The 22,270-nt window shown below is 35.6% G+C and overlaps 1 protein-coding gene across 1 annotated transcript in view; it reads left to right on the top strand.

The window, feature by feature from the left end:
- The window catches only part of CEP85L (centrosomal protein 85 like), a 151,133-nt gene that overhangs the window by 20,371 nt on the left and 108,492 nt on the right, over positions 1–22,270 (top strand). Inside the window, exon 2 of the mRNA XM_060030554.1 lies at positions 501–662. Coding sequence (XP_059886537.1) covers positions 501–662 — 162 coding nt within the window. The remainder of the gene's footprint in view (positions 1–500; positions 663–22,270) is intronic.

Below are 22,270 nucleotides of genomic sequence, written 5' to 3' on the forward strand. Positions count from 1 at the left end.
TTTAAAATTTTAAGTGGTTAGGTTATAGTGGAAAAAAATAGATTTTTTTGACCTTCCATGAGCACATTCTACTTACATTGTCATGCAATATGATTTGATTCGATTTTCCCTGAGTCCCAATTCTCAGCTAATGCCTGTGTCTGGGATCACAGATGCCTAACTATGAAATATTACAAAGCAGAGTGCTGACATTTCCAGATGGATTGATGATAGAGTTGATATTTTATATCAGACAGTAGTTCCATGTATAAAAGTTCAATGTCTATAAGCAGAAATCAGAGCTCTTCAGCCAGAGGAAGCTGCTAAATCAGCATTGAATTTGTGTATGTGTGATAAGTAAGTTTATTTGGTGAATCTTAGATATCACCAATCTATTTAAATTATTTTTGGCAGAAAATAAGCTTATTTTACCTTACTTGCATTTTTTACAAGGTCAAAAGATGTCTTCTATCTACTCACAGACATTATAAATGTTAACTTCTGCATATTTTCTTTTGTAGGCCCAGATTATTCTTCATCAGCATGGTTACCTGGTAATGAATCATTGTGGCAGGCCACAACTGTTCCATCTAACCAGCGAAATAACCATATCAGGAGACATAGTATAGCTTCTGACAGTGGTGACACTGGCATTGGAACTTCCTGTTCTGACAGTGTGGAAGGTGAGCTGAATTCTTACTGGTTAGACGTGAATCTTTGTAGAATGGCTGTGATTGAGAAAATTCAAGGGATATGTTTTATTGTTCAAAACTAAGAAATTATAAAGTAGTGTTTGAATATTTAATAATGTTCAGTGTTGTTATATATCAAATGAAATTGTTCTTCTGATCGTATTAATTTTTCCTTCATTTTTTTTTGTTTTATTTTGGGTTTTTTTACATCTTTATTGGAGTGTAATTGCTTTACAATGGTGTGTTAGTTTCTGCTTTATAACAAAGTGATTTAGTTATACATATACATATGTTCCCTTATCTCTTCCCTCTTGCGTCTCCCTCCCTCCCACCCTCCCTATCCCACCCCTCTAGGTGGTCACAAAGCACCGAGCTGATCTCCCTGTGCTATGCGGCTGCTTCCCACTAGCTATCTACCTTATGTTTGGTAGTGTATATATATCCATGCCTCTCTGTCGCTTTGTCACAGCTTACCCTTCCTGCTCCCCATATCCTCAAGTCCATTCTCTAGTAGGTCTGTGTCTTTATTCCTGTCTTACCCCTAGGTTCTTCATGACATTTTTTTTTCTTAAATTCCATATATATGTGTTAGCATACGGTATTTGTCTTTCTCTTTCTGACTTACTTCACTCTGTATGACAGACTCTAGGTCTATCCACCTCATTACAAATAGCTCAATTTTGTTTCTTTTTATGGCTGAGTAATATTCCATTGTATATATGTGCCACATCTTCTTTATCCATTCATCCGATGATGGACACTTAGGTTGTTTCCATCTCCGGGCTATTGTAAATAGAGCTGCAATGAACATTTTGGTACATGACTCTTTTTGAATTATGGTTTTCTCAGGGTATATGCCCAGTAGTGGGATTGCTGAGTCATATGGTAGTTCTATTTGTAGTTTTTTAAGGAACCTCCATATTGTTCTCCATAGTGGCTGTACCAATTCACATTCCCAGCAGCAGTGCAAGAGTGTTCCCTTTTCTCCACACCCTCTCCAGCATTTATTGTTTCTAGATTTTTTGATGATGGCCATTCTGACTGGTGTGAGATGATATCTCATTATAGTTTTGATTTGCATTTCTCTAAAACTACAATGAGATATCATCTCACACCAGTCAGAATGGCCATCATCAAAATGTTTTTTTTTTTTTTCTGCAGTACGCAGGCCTCTCACTGTTGTGGCCTCTCCCATTGTGGAGCACAGGCTCCGGACGTGCAGGCTCAGCAGCCATGGCTCACGGGCCTAGCTGCTCCGCGGCATGTGGGTTCTTCCCGGACTGGGGCACGAATCCATGTCCCCTGCATTGGCAGGCGGACTCTGAACCACTGCGCCACCAGGGAAGCCCCCTTCATTCATTTTTTAACTAAACTTTTTATTTTGAAATAATTGTAGATTCACATGTGATTTAAAGAAATAGCACAGAGATTCTATATACCCTTTATTTCACCCCCCATTTAGTATCTTGCAAAGCTACACTTCAGTATCACAACCAGGATATTGACATTGATATCGTTAAAATACAGAACATTCCTATCACCACAGTATACCTTATTCTGCTCACGCCCACTTCCCCTCCCCCTCTTCTTTTTTTTAAATTAATTTGTTTATTTTTAGTTAATTAATTTTTTTGGCTGTGTTGGGTCTTCGTTTCTGTGTGAGGGCTTTCTCCAGTTGCGGTGGGCGGGTGCCACTCCTCATCGCGGGGCGTGGGCCTCTCACTGTTGCGGCCTCTCCCATTGCGGAGCACAGGCTCCAGATGGGCAGGCTCAGTAGTTGTGGCTTGCGGGATTAGTTGCTCCACGGCATGTGGGATCTTCCCAGACCAGGGCTCGAATCCATGTCCCCTGCATTGGCAGGCAGATTCTTAACCACTGAGCCACCAGGGAAGCCCCCCCACCGCTTCTTAACTCTTGGAAACCACTAATCTATTCTCCATTTCTGTAATTTTGTCATTTCAGGCGTGCCCTATAAATGGAATCATACAGTATGTAACCCTTTGGAATTGACCTTTTTCTCTGGAGACTGATCCAGGTTGTTGTGTGTATCAATAGTTCATTTCTTTTTGTTGCTGAGTAGTAGTTAGCAATGGTGGTATTGGATAGACCACATTTTGCGTAACCATTAACCCACTGAAAGACATCTGGGTTGTTTCCAGTTTTTGGCTATTAGAAATAAAGCTGCTCTAAATATAAACATTCATGTACAGGTTTTGGTGTGAACACATGTCTTCATTTCTCTATGGTAAATATCCAGGAGCACGGTAGCTGGTTGTATGGCAGTTGCATCTTTAGTTTTTAAAGAAACTGTCACACTGTTTTCCAAAGTGACTGTTCCGTTTCCATCAGCGGTGGAAGTGGATCTGTATGGGTGATCTAACTTTCTCTTCATCCTTGCTAGCCCTTGGTGGTTTTTATTTTAATTAATTAATTTTTTTCTTTGGTGGTTTTTAAATTTTAGCCTTTCTAATAGGAATGTAGTGATATCTCATTGTGGTTTTAATTCTCATTTTCATAAAGATTAATAATGTTGAACATTTTTTCACATGCTTATTTGCCATCTGTATGTTCTCTTTGTTGAAATGTTCTTCATGTCTTTTGCCCATGTTCTAGTTGGATTTTTTTCTTTTGAGTTTTAAGAGTTCTTTATATATTTCAGATACTAATCCTTTGTTGGCTCTTCTGTTTGCAAACATTTTCTTCCAGTCTGGCTTATCTTTTCATCCTCTAACAGTGTCTTTTGCAGAGCAGAAGTTTTTAAGCTTGTAAGTCCAGTGTATCAGTTTTTGCCTATATGGATTGTGCTTTTGGAGTCAAGGCTAAGTAAGAACTCTTTGCCTAGTCCCAGATCTTGAATATTGTTCTTTTTTCTTTTTTCTAAAATTTTAATCATTTTATGTTTTCCATTTAAGTCTGTGATCCATTTTGAGTTAATTTTGTATAATGTGTGTATGTTTGGGTGTCCCTGAGGCCACTCTTAGGCTCAATTATTTGCTAGAACTCAGAAAAGCTGTTATACTAGTGGTTACGGTTTTTTTTTTTTTTACAGTGAAAGGATACAGATTTAAATTAGTAGTAGAAAAAGAAGCAAAGGACAAGGTCCAGGAGACAGCAGGTCCAAACTTCCAGTTGTCCTCTCCCAGTGGAGTTGTGTGGACAGTGATTAATTCTCTCAGAAGTGGTGTGTGATACCACATACAGAGTGTTGCTCACCAGGCGAGGTCATCCAAGCCTTGGTGTCCAGGATTTTTACTGTGGGTAGGTTATGTTGGTATGGTTGACTGCCTTTGTGGCTGACCTTAGGCTCCAGCCCTTGAGAAGTCAAGCTGATATTACATGGTTCAAGGCTCCAAACATATATCACATTATTAGCATGGACTATATGGAGTCACTCAAGGTCCCCAGGTAAACAAAGACATTCTCATTAGGCAGTATATTTCAAGGGTTTAGTGGTTGCATCTTAGGAGCCAGACAAGGGCCAAACCTTTCTTGGAATGCGCAGAGTGTGGAAAACTAAGACATGCTGATCCTTTCTGCACAGTGTGAGATTTTTAGATTAAGGTTCGTTTTCTTTGCCTAATAAATCTTGAAACCAGAATAATTCCCACTTTATTCTTTTTTTTCCCACTTTATTCTTTTTTCAAACTTGTTTTAGCTATTCTGGTTGCTTTGCTTTTCTATATAAGTTTTAGAATAATTCTGTCTATATTTACAAAAGATCTTTCTGGGAATTTAATAGGAATTGTGTTGTCCATATATCAGTTTGGAGAGAATTGCCGTCTTCACTCTGTTGAGTCTTCTAATCCGTTAACATGGTATGTTTCTCCATTTATTTAGATCTTAATTTCATTCACCAGTATTGTATACTTTTCAACATACATGTCCAGTACATGTTTTGTTAGATTTATAGCTAAGTATTTCATTTTTGGAGGAGTGATTGTAAATGGCCTTTAATTTTCCAATTTTGGTATCAATATGTTAATTGTATCTTGTGACATTGCTGAACTCTTTGGTTCTAGGAGGGGTTTTTGGGTATATTTCTTGGAGTTTTCTCTGTAGACAGTTATGTCATCTATAAGTAAGAATGTTTTTCCTTTTGATATCAGGGTAATACTAGCTTTATAAAATGAAATGGGAAGCGTTCCCTCCTATTTTCTGCAAGAGATTGTGTAGAATGATGTTAATTCTTCTTTAAATGTTTATTAGAGTTCTTCATCTGGGCCTAGAAATTTATTTTTTATAGTTTAACATCATGAATTAAATTTCCTTAATAGTCATAGAACTATTCAAATTATTTTTCATGTTGGATGAGTTGTGGTAGTTTTTTTTTTTTTTTGAGGAAGTAGTCCATTTTGTCTGTTGTCAAATTTGTGAATGTAGAGTTGTTCATAGCATTCTCTTACCTCTGATTTCTGCAGCCTCTGTAGTGGTATTTCCTCTTCCATTTCTGGTATTGGTTATTTGTGTCATCTTTCCTTTTTTATTTTTCAGTCTTGGTAGCAATTTGTCAATTTTATTGATCTTTTCAAAGAATCAGCTCTTTGTTTCATTAATTTTCTCTTGTTTTCTATGTTCAATTTCAGTGGTTTTTGCTCTTCATTATTTCTTTATTACTGCTTTGGGTTTATTTTGCTCCTTTTCTAAGTTCTTAAGGTGGGAGCTTAGATATTGATTTGCAACTTTCCTCTTAAGATGTATGCACTTAGTGCTATAAATTTGTCTCTCAGACAAGGTTTAGCTGTGATTCTCAAATTTTGATATTTTCAGTTTTCATTCAGTTCATTATATTTTCTTAATTTACCTTGAGACTTCCTCTTGACCCCAGGGTTATTTAGTAGCATGTTGTTTAGTTTTGAAGTGTTTAGAGATTTTTCTGATAACTTTCTGTTATTAAGTTCTAGTTTAACTCCATTGTGGTCAAAAACATACTTTATGATTTTGTTTCTTTTAAATTTGTCAAGATTTCTTTTAGGTCTCAGCATATGGTCTATTTGGTATATGTTCTGTAAATGTCAATTAGATCCTATTGGTTGATGGTGTTGTTGATTTTTTTCTATATCCTTGATGATTTTCTGTTTAGTTGTTCAACTGTTGAGAAAGGAAGTATTAAAAGTCTTAACTATGATTGTGGATCTGTGCATTTCTTTTTTTAGTTTTATAAATTTTTGCTGCTGCACATATTGCAGCTCTGTAGTTTGATGCATATGCAATTAAGATTGCTATGTATTCTTGGTGGATTGGCCCTTTTATTATTATATGGTGTCCTTCTATCTCTGGTAGTTTTTTTTTGTGCTGAAATCTACTTTATCTGATTTAATATAGCCTCTCCAGCTTTCTTTTGATTAATGTTTAAATGGTATGTTTTCTGTTCTTTTACTTTTAACTTGTCTGTAACATTATATTCAAAGTTAAATTGCTTGTAACAGCATACAGTTGGATTTGCTAGTCTCTGTCTTTTAATTGATATATTTAGACCATTTACATGTAATGTAATTATTGATGTATTAATATTCAGGTGTTCTGTTTGTTCTCTTTGTTTCTATTTTCATTTTCCTGCCTTCCTGTGGGTTACTTGAACAATTTTAGAATTCTACTTGGATTTAACCATAGTATTTTTAAGTGTATCTCTTCTAGTGGTTGGTTTAGGTATTACATTATGTGTTTTGTCATATATAATGTGACATTATAATGTGACAAACTAATATACATAGTTTACCATTTTAACAGTTTGAGTGGAGTGTAGAAACATTATCTCCCTTTATATCCTTTTACCTACCCCATTTATAATAAAATTGTTTTAGCTCTTTCCTTTGCATATATTTATAACCATATCAGACAGTGTTATAATTTTTACTTCAACTATCAAACATAATTTGGGAAACTCAAGAGGAGACAGACAGCCTGTTGTATTTACTCACATTTTTGCTTCCTGTGCTCTTCCTTTGTGTTGCTCCACGGTTCCTCTTTATTGTTTCCATTTCGTTCAGAGAATTTCCTTTAGTCCTTCTTTTAAGATACATGTGCTGGTGACAGATTATCTTAATTTTTCCCCAACTGAGAATGTCTTGATTTCCCCTAGATTTCTGAAGGATAATTTCAGTAGGTATATAATTCTAGTTTGACAGTTCTTTTCTTTCAGTACTTGAAAAGTATCGTCACTTCTTTCTGGCCTCCATGGTTTCTAATGACAAATCTGCTCTCATTTTTCCCTGGCTACTTTCAAGATTTTTTTGTCTTCAGTTTTCAGAAATTTAATATCACATGTCTTTAGGTGGATTTCTTTTGGTTTTTCCTTTTTGGGATTTCACATGTCTTTAGGTGGATTTCTTTTGGTTTTTCCTTTTTGGGATTTGTACATGTTTTTGGGATTCAGCATCTTGAATCTGCAAGTTTATGTCTCTTGCCAAATATTGGAAGTTTTCAGCCATTATTGTCTTTGAGTACTTTTTTAGCCTCTTCCTCTTTTATTCTAGGACTCTGATGGCACAGATTGTAAATCTTTTGTTATTGTCCTGACGCTGTGTCCTTTTTTGTTTGTTTGATTGTTTTTCCTTCTGTTTTTCGTTTGTTGTTCATGTTAGGTAATTTTTATTGTTCTGTTTTCCACTTCACTAATATTTTTCTTTTGTCCACTCCATTCTGCTGTTGAGCCTATCTGCTGAGATTTTTATTTCTATTGCATTTTTCAGTTATAAATGTTTAATTTTGGTCCTCATTTATATCTTCTGTTTCTTTGCTGAGACCTTTTGTGTGTGTGTAGATGCTTTCTGTTTTGTCATTTGTTTTAGGCATTGTTTAGGCATGTTCAGTTGTTCATTGAAGCGATTTTATGATGATTCCTTTAAAATGTTTGTCGGAGAATTCTAACAATTCTGTTACCATGGTGTTGGCATCTATTGATTTTCTTTTTTTCATTCAGTTTGGGAACTTACTGTTTCTTGTGTATGATAAATGATTTTCATTTGAAACTTGGAGAATTTTGTTTGTTACGACATTCTGGATTTAAATTATTTACTACATAATAAATATTGTTTTTATTTATACATTTATTACATGTTTTATAAATGTAAACTATATTTACATCTAAGTAAACATAATAAAAATTTTACAAATATTAATTACTTTATATATTTAAATTTTTCCATTAGACAATGTTGTTAGATACTGCTTGAGCATGTGAAGCGGGGAAAGGCACTGTATCCTTACTGCCAGGTGGAGTTAGAAGTCCAGGTTCTCCCCTTGGCTTCTGTTGACATCTGAGAAGTTTGGAGGGGGTGCGTTACTGCTGGGTGGAGGTGGTGAGTCTGGTTTTCCATATCATCATCACTGACACCACCATGTGAGTGGCCTCACGACTGCTGGGTGATGGTGAATGTCTAGACTTTCTATTAGTCCTCCTCTAACATAACGTGTGTGTGTGGGGGGGGTGGGGGGTGGAGGGGAGGGGGCTTCAGACTGCCAGACGGGGATGAAAGTTCTGTCTCTTTACCTGGACTTCTTTGATACTACCCTGGTGGGGTTATTGGAATATATTGTTACAACTTGGCAAGGTTGGAAGTCTAGGCTCCCCACTTGATTTTCGTTGGTGTGGGTGCAGGTAGGGCTGCAGTTTTTTCTGTGATATTTGCCTCGAGAAGAGTGGTTACTGTCTAAAAATCATCTGTCTTGTTAGGCTTCCTCTTTCTTGGTCTGTTGACTAGGGAGAACACGCTTTTGTTGGGACTTTCTTGGCTGTGCCCTTTGGTTCTTCTGGTTGCTGGCTTTTCCAGCTCCAAGTCTGGAAGGTACGAGACAAAAAGAAAACACAAGGAGTTCACCACCATCTTGTTGCTTGGGTCCTGAGACCACTAGTTGGTCTGCCTTCTTCTCTCCAACTTTGAATTATATCTCGTTTTATATATAACGTCCAGAGCTTTTAGTTACACTTAGTGGTAAGTATAGAGAAGAGTATCTTTTTTCCATCTTCTTACTGTCGTTTTAATGACTGTTAAAAAAATCTTATTTAACTATTACTATCTGTCATAACTTTGCTAGCAATTGCATAGAATATTGATTTCATTATGGTCTTGCAAATAGTATCAGTTGACTAAAACATACAACTCAAGGAAAGTAAGGAAGTATATGCAAGGTGGTGCAGGGATAGGTAAATAGGAAGGTGAATTACAAAAAAAAACCCCATATTATGTGACAAATACTCTTCTTTTATTAAATTGAAAAGTGAAAAGAATTTAAATATATAGTGCTTCTGTTTCTTTAACTTTCTTTTTACCTTCCCTAAATTTAAGATTTTATATCCTTTTTCCACAGCCTTATTTAGTTTGTGAATGAATACTCTTAAAACTATTGATTTTATTGTAAATTTGTTCAAGTATTATTCATATTTGGACCCTTGGGATAAAGTTGACAGGCTAATTGACAGTTGTATAGTGGAGTTTTCTACTTAACTGATCTGAAATAGCATTTTAGTATAGTATTTTATGTGCATTACTTTTGAAGTTGACGTCAGAGTTTTGAGAAAAAGTTGATACACTAAAGAAAGAATTAGATTTCAGTAAGGAAGTAGAAACTAAACCAAACAAATTTAGTTTTCTCTAAATGCAAAAATTTATTATCTTAAAAAAAATTGCTTTTAAGGGCATAACTTTCAGTGAGAGACTGATGATAATCCTTAAGTATTTAAGAAAATGCCTCTTTATATAGATATATTTTTTTCAAGCTTTTGATTATACTAATGGAATATTTTCTTAAGCTATAAGTGGTAGTAGAATTATTTTCTTTTGGTGTTAGTCATAGTGTTAGAATTGGATGGGTCTTTAGAGATAATATAATTAATTAGACCATTATATAAATGAGTAAACTAGTTCTCAAAAAATGAAATGACTACTCTTATCAATATGGTGATTTGGAGCTTAAGCTTTGGTTAAACCTGTTATCGGTTAATTATCTGTGCAACCTTGAATAATTTCTCATTTCTTTGAGCCTCAGATTTTTCATCTCCAAATTGGAGATAATGACTTTTCAAAATGTCTTATGAAGATTTAATAATATGACTTTTAAATTGCTTAGTGCAGTTTCTTTGTATTACCATCATTACTTTAAAAGTGATTCTTGTTCTCCTTCCCTGCTCCCTAAAACAGTGATACTTCTGTTGCCACCCTCACAGCTTTGTACCTACAACCCTGCTTTACTTTGGGTTAATTATTTGTATCATAGTATAGGGACTGGTATGTACTGGGTGCTCAATAGTGTTCAATGAAACAATGCATAAATACACACACACACACACACACACACACACACACACACACACACTTGCAGTTAAGGTTCTTGTTTTAACCTACTTTTGTACTTGATATTTACGAGCTTAGAGCCTCTTTGATGTTTCCCCAGAGAGATGAACGCCCTGTGTTGCGTTACCAAAACTTGTATATTTTCAAAAGTTAACACTCTTCATTTTCTAGCTTCTGGAATTCTGTTGTAATCTTTTGTTGTTGACAGTCCTATATTGTTCATTGTCATGAGCTTCCACTTTATTACTTTTCTGTTATTTCAGTGGGTCTTGTGAGGGAGAGAATATAACTTTCTGAACTCAGGCAATGATCTTAAACAAGAAAATTTGTCATATAAATATAAATGAAAAAAAATGAAGAGAAAAATAACTATAAAATGATTGTAAAACTTTTCCTTAATGTCAACTACTGTGTGTATTTCTTCTACTCCCCAACCCTGATTTTAAAAAGGTGAAAAATGCACATTTAAAAAAGCATAAAGATTAATATAATTTTAAAAACAAATTTGTATTTCAAGTATTAAATTTATGGTCTTTGAAAATTTGAACTCATAGAATTAAATAGAGAAAAAGTTAAATCTCCCTTTATTTTCTCTCTTCAAGTCCTTGCTTTGTTTTCAGAGGTCATAAGTGTTATTAGTGTGTTGCATGTTCTTCCACATCTTTTGCTCTGCATTTATTTACATACATAGAGGTTTTAAAATAAAACTGGATCATCCCATATATGCTTTGTGATAGGCTTTCTTTTTTTTTTTATCTTCTCTGAATTGGAGTTCTTAAAAAAAATTTTTATCACTGAGATACGAGTCACATGACCTAATCTACATCACTTGAGGCTCCTAGAATTGCTCTCTTCTCCAAGGAGATCCACCACTGAGATAAGCCAAGGACTAGGTTTGACCCAGGAGTTTGAGAGTAAGGCAGGATTTCATGGGGGCCTACTTTTTGATGTTTTGGAAGTAACTCACAGAATGAATGAAAGTCCTCCTGCCAGCTTACAACAGATGACCCAAACAACAGATCACAGAATACAACAAGCCTACTCTTTCTATTAGATATATAGATTTCTGTAGCACACATACCAACCTAAGTACTTTTTAAAAACACATGTTTATTTGGAAATTTAATACATGATATAAAGACAGCATTTCAAAATAGTAAGGAAGGATTAAGCCTGAAAAAAGTGTTAATAGATACTGACCTCAAACTGTAAGAAAATTAAATTTGAAATGGAGCAAAGAACTAATGATTTCTTTTAAAAATCATCAAAGTACTAGGAAATAGGAAATTTATTTTATATTTTTACATTAAATATATTCTTAAGCCACACAACACAGACTTTAATAGAAATTCAAAAATTTTGAACACTGATAAAAGATATTAAATAAAAAAGGGGACATACTAGGAATAAATGTTTGTAATCAAATTAACAAGAAACTAATATCTATATTATTTAAAGAGTTCCTACAAATAAGGATAATGCCCCCAAATAGGTGTTTATCTATGAAAATTTTAAATATTTCATAATTTAAAAATTTCATAGATAAAAGAAATAAACAATTCATGTAAAAAGTACAAATGGCCAATAAACATCAAAAAGATGATCAAACTCAGTCATAGTGAAGTGAAAGTCTAGACAGTGAGATACTGCTTTTCACTAGCAAAATTGCCCCCTTTTCCATAAAAATAGACTGTAATATCCAGGATCTGAGCAAAGATGGGAAAAATAGTACTCTAATAACTAGGATATGTAGTCAGCCTTTATAGGGGGCAATTTGGCAATGCTAACTAACAGCTATATAACTGTTAACCATGTTCTAGGCACTTATACATGTTAACTCTTAACCCTCACAACAGCCCTCTGATAGGGAAAGTGAGGTCAACCTTTAAGTAACACTTAGAGGTTAAATTACTTACCTATAAATAATGTATGTAAAGTGTATATATCCTTGATTCAGCACACACACAGCTGAACAAAGATAATATGTACAAGAATATCCACTGTAACACTGTTGAGTGAAAAATTAGAACTCCAGGTGTCAGTAGGGAAATGGTTAAATATATCACGGTGTATTCAGTTAATTAGGTAGCTACATATGTACTAACCTAGAAATATATTCAAGCGAATTTCCAACTTAAGATAGCAAACTAAACACAGTTCTCTAATTCTGTTCCTTTCTGAAATCGCACTAAAAGTCAGGAAAAAAAATTAAAAAACAAAACAAAACCCAAAACAACCATATGATGACAGGGGGAAAAAGAGAAAACAACAGTAAAATTCTGGGAGCTATAAGTCAGAACAATACAAATTTTCTTAGCAGATCCCAAGAGCTAAATCTGAAACCAGCAGCAGAGAAATTCGGAACAAACTGTCAATATATATTATTAAAAATCCTCAAAAATGCTCAGGAACTGGTAGTATCAGACTTGCTACATTTCTCCACCATATAGTAACAGTTTTTCCCCTTTCTATATTCTGTTCTTTGGATGCAAGTCAGAGGGGAAGGATTAAACTCCACCTCCTGGAAGAGGAAGTATCTGAATTTAATACTTGGAATTATTCTTTAAGGCATACTTGTCCCTTCTCTCCTACTTATTTATCTATTCAATAATTTATATATATCAATATGGGCCCATATATACACATACTTATTTTTTAATTAAATTTCAGAATTTATTAGAATTTTACCAATTTTTCCATCAGTGACCATCTGTTCCTAATTTCTATTCAGGATACCACACTAATGTTTCCTTAATTTCCTCTGGTCTGTCACAGGTTCTTACTTTTTCCTTGTTTCTCATAACCTTAACAGTTTTGAGGAGGACTGGTTAGGCATTTTATAGAATGTCCCTCAAACTGGATTTGTCTGCTGTTTTCTCCTGATTAGACTGAGACTGTACTTTTGGGGAATAATATACTACAGGTGCTCGTAGCATATCAAGGGGTACATGATATTCACATGATATCATTGGTGATGTTTACTTTGATTATTTAGTTAAGATGTGTTTGCAAGATTTCTCTGCTATAGGACTATTATTTTACCCTCTTCATATTCTACTCTTTGGAAGCAAGTCACTAAGTCCAGCCCAAACTCAAAATGGGGGTGGGGGTACAGAGTTTTACATCCTGGAGGGAAAAATATCTACGTATGTTGTTTGGAATTCTGTCATAAGAAAGACTCAACTGTTTTCCCTCATTTATTTATTTATCCAATCATTTATTTATGTTAGTATGGACTGTGTATATTTATCTTTTGGGTTATTATCCAATAATATTTATTTTCTTGCTCAAATTATTCCACCTTTTGCCATTGGGAACTCTTTCAGGTTGACTCCTGTGACACTCTGTGCTCCATCCCCATCCTTTTGTTTTTTGAGCACTTCCTTTTGGGTAGTGTAAGGTGTTCCATGGTCATCTTATATCTTCCCTACTGTAGCCCTAGGATCAGCCATTTCTCCAAAGATCCCTGGTTCTTTTTACTGGAGAATAGTATTTAGAAACCAAGATCTGGGTGCCGGGAGTGCTTGTTACCGCTGGGGTGTTATTGCTTCTACACCGTCACGGAGGCAGAACTAGGTTATATGGTATGTATACTCGCCTGTGTATACATGCATATCTATAATTATTTCTGTGTCTATTCATAAGTATCCATATTAAGCTAAATGAGTTCATACTGATGACTCTGACTCTAATCCAGTATAGCAGAGCTCATTTTAGCTTTTTCCCCTTGTCTATAATTTCCCTTTCCAATAGTGAGATACCTCCACCATCTACCATCTATTTACATAGTTATTCAGCCCTCAGTATACAAGTAAAGCAGGTTCGGAACTATTAACCCATATTCCCCTCTGTTAGTTTCCTAGGGCTGCCATAACAAATTACCACAAACTGGGTAGCTTAAAACAGCAGAAGTATATTTTCTCACAGTTTTGGAGACTACAGGTTCAAAATCAAGGTATCGACAAGGATATGTTTCCTTCAAAGGCTCTAGGGACAAGTCTTCCTTAATTGCCGCTTCTAGCTTCTGGTGGTTACTGGCAATCCTTGGCATTCTTTGGTTTGTGGCATGATAGTTTTCATGTCTGCCTCCTTTACGTGGCCGCCTTCTCTAGGTCTCCTCTGTGTCTTCAGATATCTCTTTCTCTCTTTCCTTATAAGGACACTGGTCATTGGATTTAGGGCCCGCCCATATCCAGTATGACCTCATCTTAACTTGATTACATATGCAAAGACCCTACTTCAAAATAAGATCACCTTCACAGGTATTGGGGGGTTAAGATTTCAGTGTATCTGTGTGGGGCACACAGTTCAATCCACAGCACTCTATTACATCTATGTGGTTAAATAGAGAGCCATAAAATTTTTGGAGAGTAATTTGATCTAAGTAGAGTTGAAAATCAAGCAGGAAACTACTTTGAAGGCTTAAAAAAATGTATTATTAGCTATTTGGTCTCGTAACTGAACTATAAAAATTAACTTTTTTTGAGGATAGAATGATGTGGGAAGGATACAGATCTGGAGATTTAAAAATTGTAGAATGGATGCTCTGGGGGTTTTTTTTTAGTGCTATTACAAAGCTGTTTGCTTTAAGCAAATCATACTCTCTGCTAACTTTGTTCCTGTGTTATGACTTCTCAAAAATTTACTTGAGGTTCAGAGATAAATTCTTTGGCTTTTTGAAGCTTTGTCTTAGAAACTCGGTACTAATAATCTTTTTATAGTCAGTTACTTCAACCTCCATAGAATATTATGGTATTAATCTGGGTCCAGCTGGGAATTTTCTTTCCTCAGTTCAGCCAGGGAGAGCTTAAAAAAAAATTCCCCTCTCTCCCCCCAGACTAGGCCACGCAGTGTCAGGGCTGGGATGCTGCATTTTCATAATGACTGGCTGAAGAACTGAGAATATCTCATTGAGAATATGACTATAATGGTGTCTTTTTTATAATCTCCAGAAACTCTTTGATTCTGCTGTGTATTATTATATATAATTACTCACCTTTTCTATTGCTGTTCAGAAAACTGCTTTTTATTCTTTGAATTAATTTAAAACTATTTGTGTTAACAGCAAATATCACTGCTTTTCTCACTGGATAATTCATCAGGTGTTAAATGCAAGTCCCTATAATTTTTTAGGGATGAAGAGTATGATTCTCACTTTCTTCTTGAATTGGGCTGATGTGAAGATATTATTTTTATTTATTTATTTATTTTTGGCCTTCCATTAGATCTTGCCATTACCTCCAAGTTGAACTCCCAACTCCTTTCCCTGCTAGTTTTTTAATTAATACATAAAACAATGAGTGATTTTACTGGTATGTTACAGAGCACTATACAAAATATTCTAATGGACAAAGAATCCATTGAGTTCAAGGCGTGATCATAGTAGGTAATGTTATTTAGAGGCTATTCTATGTGGATAAAGCAGTGTCAGAATTTGAAGACAAAGGGCAAGTAGGGAAAGAGTTCTAGGAAAGGATGATAAGTATAACAATGGTGCATGAAAATAAGATGGAGTAGTAGGACTCTGGGAGACTGACAATAAATAACAGAAACTTGAGGCTCCTGTGGAAAATGAATCAGAATTATGGTTTGAATGACAGTGCCGGTAACGAATGACTTTGATTACATTTATTTATTGACTGTCAGGAGAGGTGAAGGGTACTCCTGTTTAAAAAAAAAAATCAATTATTTAAGAGTGTTATCTAAAAATAGGGAATAATTTTAGCAGGCATATTAAAGATTATTTATTTAGAACAAAAGCTTAGGGTGTTTGCTGATACAACACTTGATTCCAATTAGTGTAGTTTTCTTTCCTGAATATATGTCTTTCTGAAGTTCTCATGATTTCTGCTTCATAGGAGCTATTTACCATCTCTCTTCTTTGGTAAGTTTCCTGAGTCATCTAATTTGTAATCTTTGCTTTTCCTTGTTGGATTTGCTACATGCCATATCTGTTTAATGTAAAGGTCTCAGGGAAATAACCATTGTAGAGGATTATTGAATATTGAAAATAGCCTTACATTAGAATATAACTAATAGGTTGTATTTATAACATAATGTCAGCATTAAAACATGCTGTGTATTAGATTATTTCATATCAGTGTCGTGTATACTTTATACATATATCTATATATACACTTATATATGCTTTACATACTTTGGTCTTTGATTACATAAATCTTTTTGTCATCCACTTATCATAGGTCTATAAAGTATTTATTTTTCTCATTTATAAAATTAAACAAACCTATCCTTATTAAATTCTAAACATAATAGAATAACCTAAAAAGTGTTCATCTCCTTTGTACTAAACCCCCAGTTGAGAATTACGGTGGTGTAAAATTATATTAATTTTAAATAATATACATGAAATTTGGACCTGTTACCAAATATAATTTGAGTTTGTTTTAGAATGTATCTGCAGAATATTTTAGTTAACTGCCTTTAACTCTGTTACTGTTAATATTTGTCTTGGAGGAGGGTGTATATTCCTACTTGATTTCTGAGGCTGTGGCATGAAGTGCTATATTATTTTGGTTTGCTGTGACAATTTTTAGCTGAAATGTGTGAATTCATTTGAATTCTTAAAAGACTGATTATTGTAAAAATCTCAATACATGTAGCAAATAACTGCATGATTTACATACTACATGGGTTTATTAACAAAAACTTTTAATGTAACTTATCACAATTTACGTAATATACTTGATACAATATATGCATTCACAGCTATTGTAAATTACTGTCATTTCCTTTCTGAAGATATTCAGGGTAGTTTATGGAAAACAATCGTATAGAGCTGTGTGATTCAATATGGTAGCCACTAGTAACATGGGGGTATTGAGTGCTTGAACTATGCCTGGTCCAAATTGAGATGTAAGCTGCACACTGGATTTGAATATTTTGTATTAAGAAAAGAATATAAAATATCTCATTAATACTTTTTAATATTGATTACATAATGATATACTATTTTAGATACAGTGGGTTAAATAAAAGGTATTATTTTTAAAATAAATTTATTTATTTATGGCTGCGTTGGGTCTTCGTTGCTGTGCGTGGGCTTTCTCTAGTTGCGGCAAGCGGGGGCTACTCTTCATTGTGGTGCGCAGCCTTCTCATTGCGGTGACTTCTCTTGTTGTGGAGCATAGGCTTTAGGTGCGCGGGCTTCAGTAGTGTGGCACATGGGCTCAGTAGTTGTGGCTCGCGGGCTCTAGCGCGCAGACTCAGTAGTTGTGGTGCACGGGCTTAGTTGCTCTGTGGCATTTGGGATCTTCCCGGACCAGGGCTCGAACCCGTGTCCCCTGTGTTGGCAGCCATATTCTTAACCACTGCGCCACCAGGGAAGTCCCAATAAAAGATACTATTGAAGTTAGTTTTACCTTTTTTTTATGTAGTTACTATAAAACTTAAAATTACAAATGTAGCTTGCATTATTATTTTTTAAAATAAATTTATTTATTTATTTTTGGCTCTGTTGGGTCTTCATTGCTGCACACAGGCTTTCTCTGGTTGCGGCACGCGTGCTTCTTATTGCAGTGGCTTCTCTTGTTGTGGAGCACGGGTTCTAGGTGCGTGGGCTTCAGTAGTTGTGGCACGAGGGCTCAGTAGTTGTGGCTTGCAGACTCTAGAGCACAGGCTCAGTAGTTGTGGTGCACAGGCTTAGTTACTCCGTGTCACGTGGGATCTTCCCGGACCATGGACCAAACCTGTGTCCCCTGCGTTGGCAGGTGGAGTCTTAACCACTGCGCCACCAGGGAAGTCCCGCTTGCATTATATTTTTATTGGACATATTGGTATTGACAGTATAATTTGTAAAGGGTTTACTTTCAAAGATTTTACGAGTGTGTATATATGTTTATATATTTCCCAGTAGAAACAATATTGGCTTCTCAAAATAGCTACTGTCACCCGCTTAATATTTAATATAATAGAAATTTATATCCATAGCATTATGTCTATGATAAATTATATTCTACTGTCAGTCTGGGGCTACTAAGAGCATACTCCTTTCATCATTTTGACAGTGGTAAAAGCTTCACTGCAGTGGGATTGCCCTGGTTCCTTTGGCAAAGAGAAAGTTAAGGTTTCTGTGGTGAGATATAAATGTTTGGGTTAGGAAAGATTTTAGATTGGAGAATCCCTGAAATTCTGAAGAGTTCTGTTGCTCAGTTAAGGAATGGGGAAAAGGAATAATGTCAGTAATCCCTGCTGGAATTCTCCCATCAGGTGTGAGGTATAGGCCCTCAGACTTAATTAGGAGGAAGACGGAACATTATCCTGGAGTCTCACATAGCTGACTGCTAGACCAGTGGGTACCCACATGAAAGTGAGCAGGTAAAGAGTGTGATTGCACCAGTTTTTCATATGTAAAGTTTGGATGCAATTTCAGTTTTAGGAGGAAAAAGCCTATCTTGCCACAAGCCTCTGAAAGTTTTTCTTTGCAAATAACATTATGTTCATGTTATATAATTCAAATATTTAACCTGTAATAGTAAATTTTGAGTTCTTATTTATCTTAATGATTATTTATCTTTGTTTAAAAGACAATTATGGGCTTCCCTGGTGGCGCAGTGGTTGAGACTCTGCCTGCCGATGCAGGGGACACGGGTTCGTGCCCCGGTCCGGGAGGATCCCACGTGCTGCGGAGCGGCTGGGCCCGTGAGCCATGGCCGCTGAGCCTGCGCGTCCGGAGCTTGTGCTCTGCAACGGGAGAGGCCGCAACAGTGAGAGGCCCACGTTCCGCAAAAAAAAAAAAAAAAAGACAATTATGGTTAAATGGTATACCTCTTTATACTAAATGTAAATTTAATTTTGGGGGTATAGATAAAAGTACATGAGTAAATTTTACTTAAATTCCATGATACATTAAGTAAACAGTACAGCTGTGAAGTAAGTCATCAAACCTTAAACAAACTAAAAGGTACTGTCTAGTTAGACCTTCACTTTCCCTCCCCCTTCTTTGCCCTATAGTACTGTATGCTTATAACTGATGTTCCAGTCGACGCTCTTTGGCCATTGTTAAATCCTCAAGGTATTCTGTGAATCATCTGGAAGAATAACATATTATTTTTAATTTTAATGTTGTGTTTTATTTTAATTATTTAAAAATTTTAAATTCACACATGAGTGTAGAATATATATTTATCACACAGACTCTAAATGCTCTAGGAATGATAAATATCCAGCTTTGTAAATGATATGACACAAATAAAGGTACCTTTCTATTCTTTGCTAACATACAGCTTTTAGAAGTTCATTTATTCACTTAATAAATATTTATTGAGTACTTTGTTTCAAAAACTGCAGAACTGCAGAGATCAGCATGGAGAGGATTACATCAAAATCTCAGCAGGGGAGGAACTCTAGTACAGAAAAATATTCTAAAATTACCATTGAGTGATTTGCTTTTAGCCATGGTATTTTGAGATTTCAAATAATGCTAAATAAGAGTGTGAGATTTTTATATTTAATAAGTTGGAACACTAACATTAGCGGCACCACGTTTTAACTGTGGTAATTTGTTCATGGGGTGTCAGATTCCAGGGTGGGAGGAAGTAGATCTGTGACATAAGGATAGATGTGCCTGCAGAACTACCAAATTGTAACAGAAGCCACATCAGCAGATCACCAATTTCCTTCTTGGTTTTCTTCGCTGAGACCTGGAGGCCATGTATAAATAGCTGCCGCCGGCACAGAAAGGAGAGTTGCTCTTGAAGTATACAGCATTTGTTGTGTAGGGCATAACCTAGATGTGGTCCCAGAGTTGAGTAATGAAGGAAGAAGCAAGAGGAGTATAGGACTGGGAGCAGAGGACCCTGAGGCTAGAAAAGAACTTAATTTTTGCTTAGACTTGGCTCTGTAACCTTCCACAGGGCGGTCTTCCTCTCCCGAATCACAGGGTGCCTGAGAGGCAGGCTCACATTGCAGTTCTTTTAGTTTTTTAAATCTGAGCTCTTAAGTGTAGCTTCTAATAGTCTATTTGGGGCTAATTTTCAAGCATATTTATATATTTTACTAAAAAAAGGTACAAATAGAGTTAAATATTTTTCTTTGATAATTTCCAACTGCTAATTTGTATCAGAGATAATTTTCTTATCCAATTAACCTCATTTATTTCAAGTAGGAGGGACTGATAAAAATGGACTTCAATTTAATCATATCTTGATTAGTTAGTTGTTTTTACTAAGAAATAGTAGGACTGTTGAATAGTATAAATTTTGAGGTCATCCTGTGAGTATATGTCAGAAAGGAAGAAAAGTTAACATTTGGTGTATTGTCCTTATTTTATGAAGAAATGAAGGCCTTGTAATGTAAGGACTTGTTCAGTCATTTACTCAAGTAACCAATATTTATTATCTACTGTGTGTCAGGTCCTGTGCTAGTGGTTAGAATTAAACAGACATTTTCTGTGTTCATTGTATACATAAAGTCTAGTAGAGAAGACAAGACAGGAAATAATTATCATAAAATATGAGCAGTATGATAGGCAAAGTACACAGGGTAGGAGGACATTCCTAAATCCACTGGATTCAGGGAAGGACCCCTGGCAGAAGTGATGTTTAAGCTGAGGACCAAAAAGGTGAGTAAGAACTGACAGAGCGAAACAAGGCAGGAGAGTAGTCTAGGCTGAGAGGACAGCATGGTCAAAACTGGTGAGAGAACATTCTGAGGATGAATCAAGAGGAGAGCAAAACGGGATGCCAGGAGACCACTGGCATTGCAGGTGGGAGCCAATGATGACTTGTTCATAAAAAGAGACAGTAGGAAAGGAGAAAATTAGATGATTCAGGAGATAATTAGGCAATGAAAATCATACATTCTTTCTTTTATACAGCTTTATTGAGATATAATTTATATACCACGTAATTCACCCATTTAAAATGTACAACTCAGTGGCTTTTAGTATTATATTCAGAGTTGTATATATATCACCTGAATGAATTTTAGGACATTTTCATTACCCCAAAGAGAAACCCCACTCCCCTTAGCCATCACCCCCTCCTCCAACAACCCTATACCCCCTACCATAGGCAACCACTAATTTTGGAAGACATCATAAAAATTTCCCAAGGCTCTGTTTTCTTTGCTTGTGTACTTTATTACAGTGATTAGGTTTCATTAGTTTACTTTGCTAAATGGTTTCTTTAAAACACCTCATCTTGGGCTTCCCTGGTGGCGCAGTGGTTGGGAGTCCGCCTGCCACTGCAGGGGACGAGGGTTCGTGCCCCGGTCTGGGAGGATCCCACATGCCGTGGAGCGGCTGGGCCCATGAGCCATGGCCGCTGGGCCTGTGCGTCCGGAGGCTGCTCTCTGCAGCCGGAGAGGCCACAACAGTGAGAGGCCCGCGTACAGCAAGAAAAAAAAAACCAAACACCTCATCTTAATGCAAAATATCCTCTTGTTCTTACTCTTGTTTTTTTTTCTTTTTTACAGAAAATATCAAACATATACTAAAGTAAAGAGAAGGCAAAATGGTAAAACCCACATGTACACAACACCAAATTTATACAATTGTAAATTTATAACACGTGGCAATCTTATTTCAGATATTCTGTGCTCACCCCCATACCTTAGGTGATATTTTCAAACAAATCAAGAGTTCCCCCTTAACCTTTTAATTACAATAGTAATAATATTTATTGAGCATTTACTATGTATCTATCATGATAAGAGGTTTACATGATTGTTTCAGTTAATTCAAAAATAACATGTTGGGTACAATTCTATATCCATTTTATAGGCAAAGTAAATGATATTTTCTTAGACTGTTCTCTAACCTGTTTCCTTGCTTTATTAAGGTTCATTTCATTGGGGAATAATCTTATGTTGCTGCAACTTCATAGCTTTGGAACTTTCAGGACTCTGATGATGAGTACTTCCATAACATGACCTCCAGATATTACAGTGGATTAGTTGGTCTGTTGACCTTAACGTTAATAAGAGTATGTACCATAGATTTTTTTCAGTGTGAGGTTTTATACTTCTATACATGATTAAAAAATTTTTTCACTATAGAATCAAATATAATGAGGTCAAATATAATTATTTTCTCTTTACTGATGAAAAATAAACTTAGAGGACATTAATAACATCTGGGTTTATACAGTGGTTCATGTGGTGGAGCTGAGATTCTTCAAGTCTAACTCTAAAGCCCTGCGCTTAACCGCACTGTTAGATATCTGTTCTTGAAGGGAGAAACTAGAGAGGAAGAACTGAGAGGTGCAGTGTAGGATAGTATAGGTAATACTAGGCTGAGAAACAGGAGACCAGGATTCTCTTTTAAGATCTGTACTTGGTCAAGTAATT

Source organism: Delphinus delphis, chromosome 14 (genome assembly GCF_949987515.2).
Source record: "Delphinus delphis chromosome 14, mDelDel1.2, whole genome shotgun sequence".
In the NCBI taxonomy this organism is placed as follows: Eukaryota; Metazoa; Chordata; class Mammalia; order Artiodactyla; family Delphinidae; genus Delphinus; species Delphinus delphis.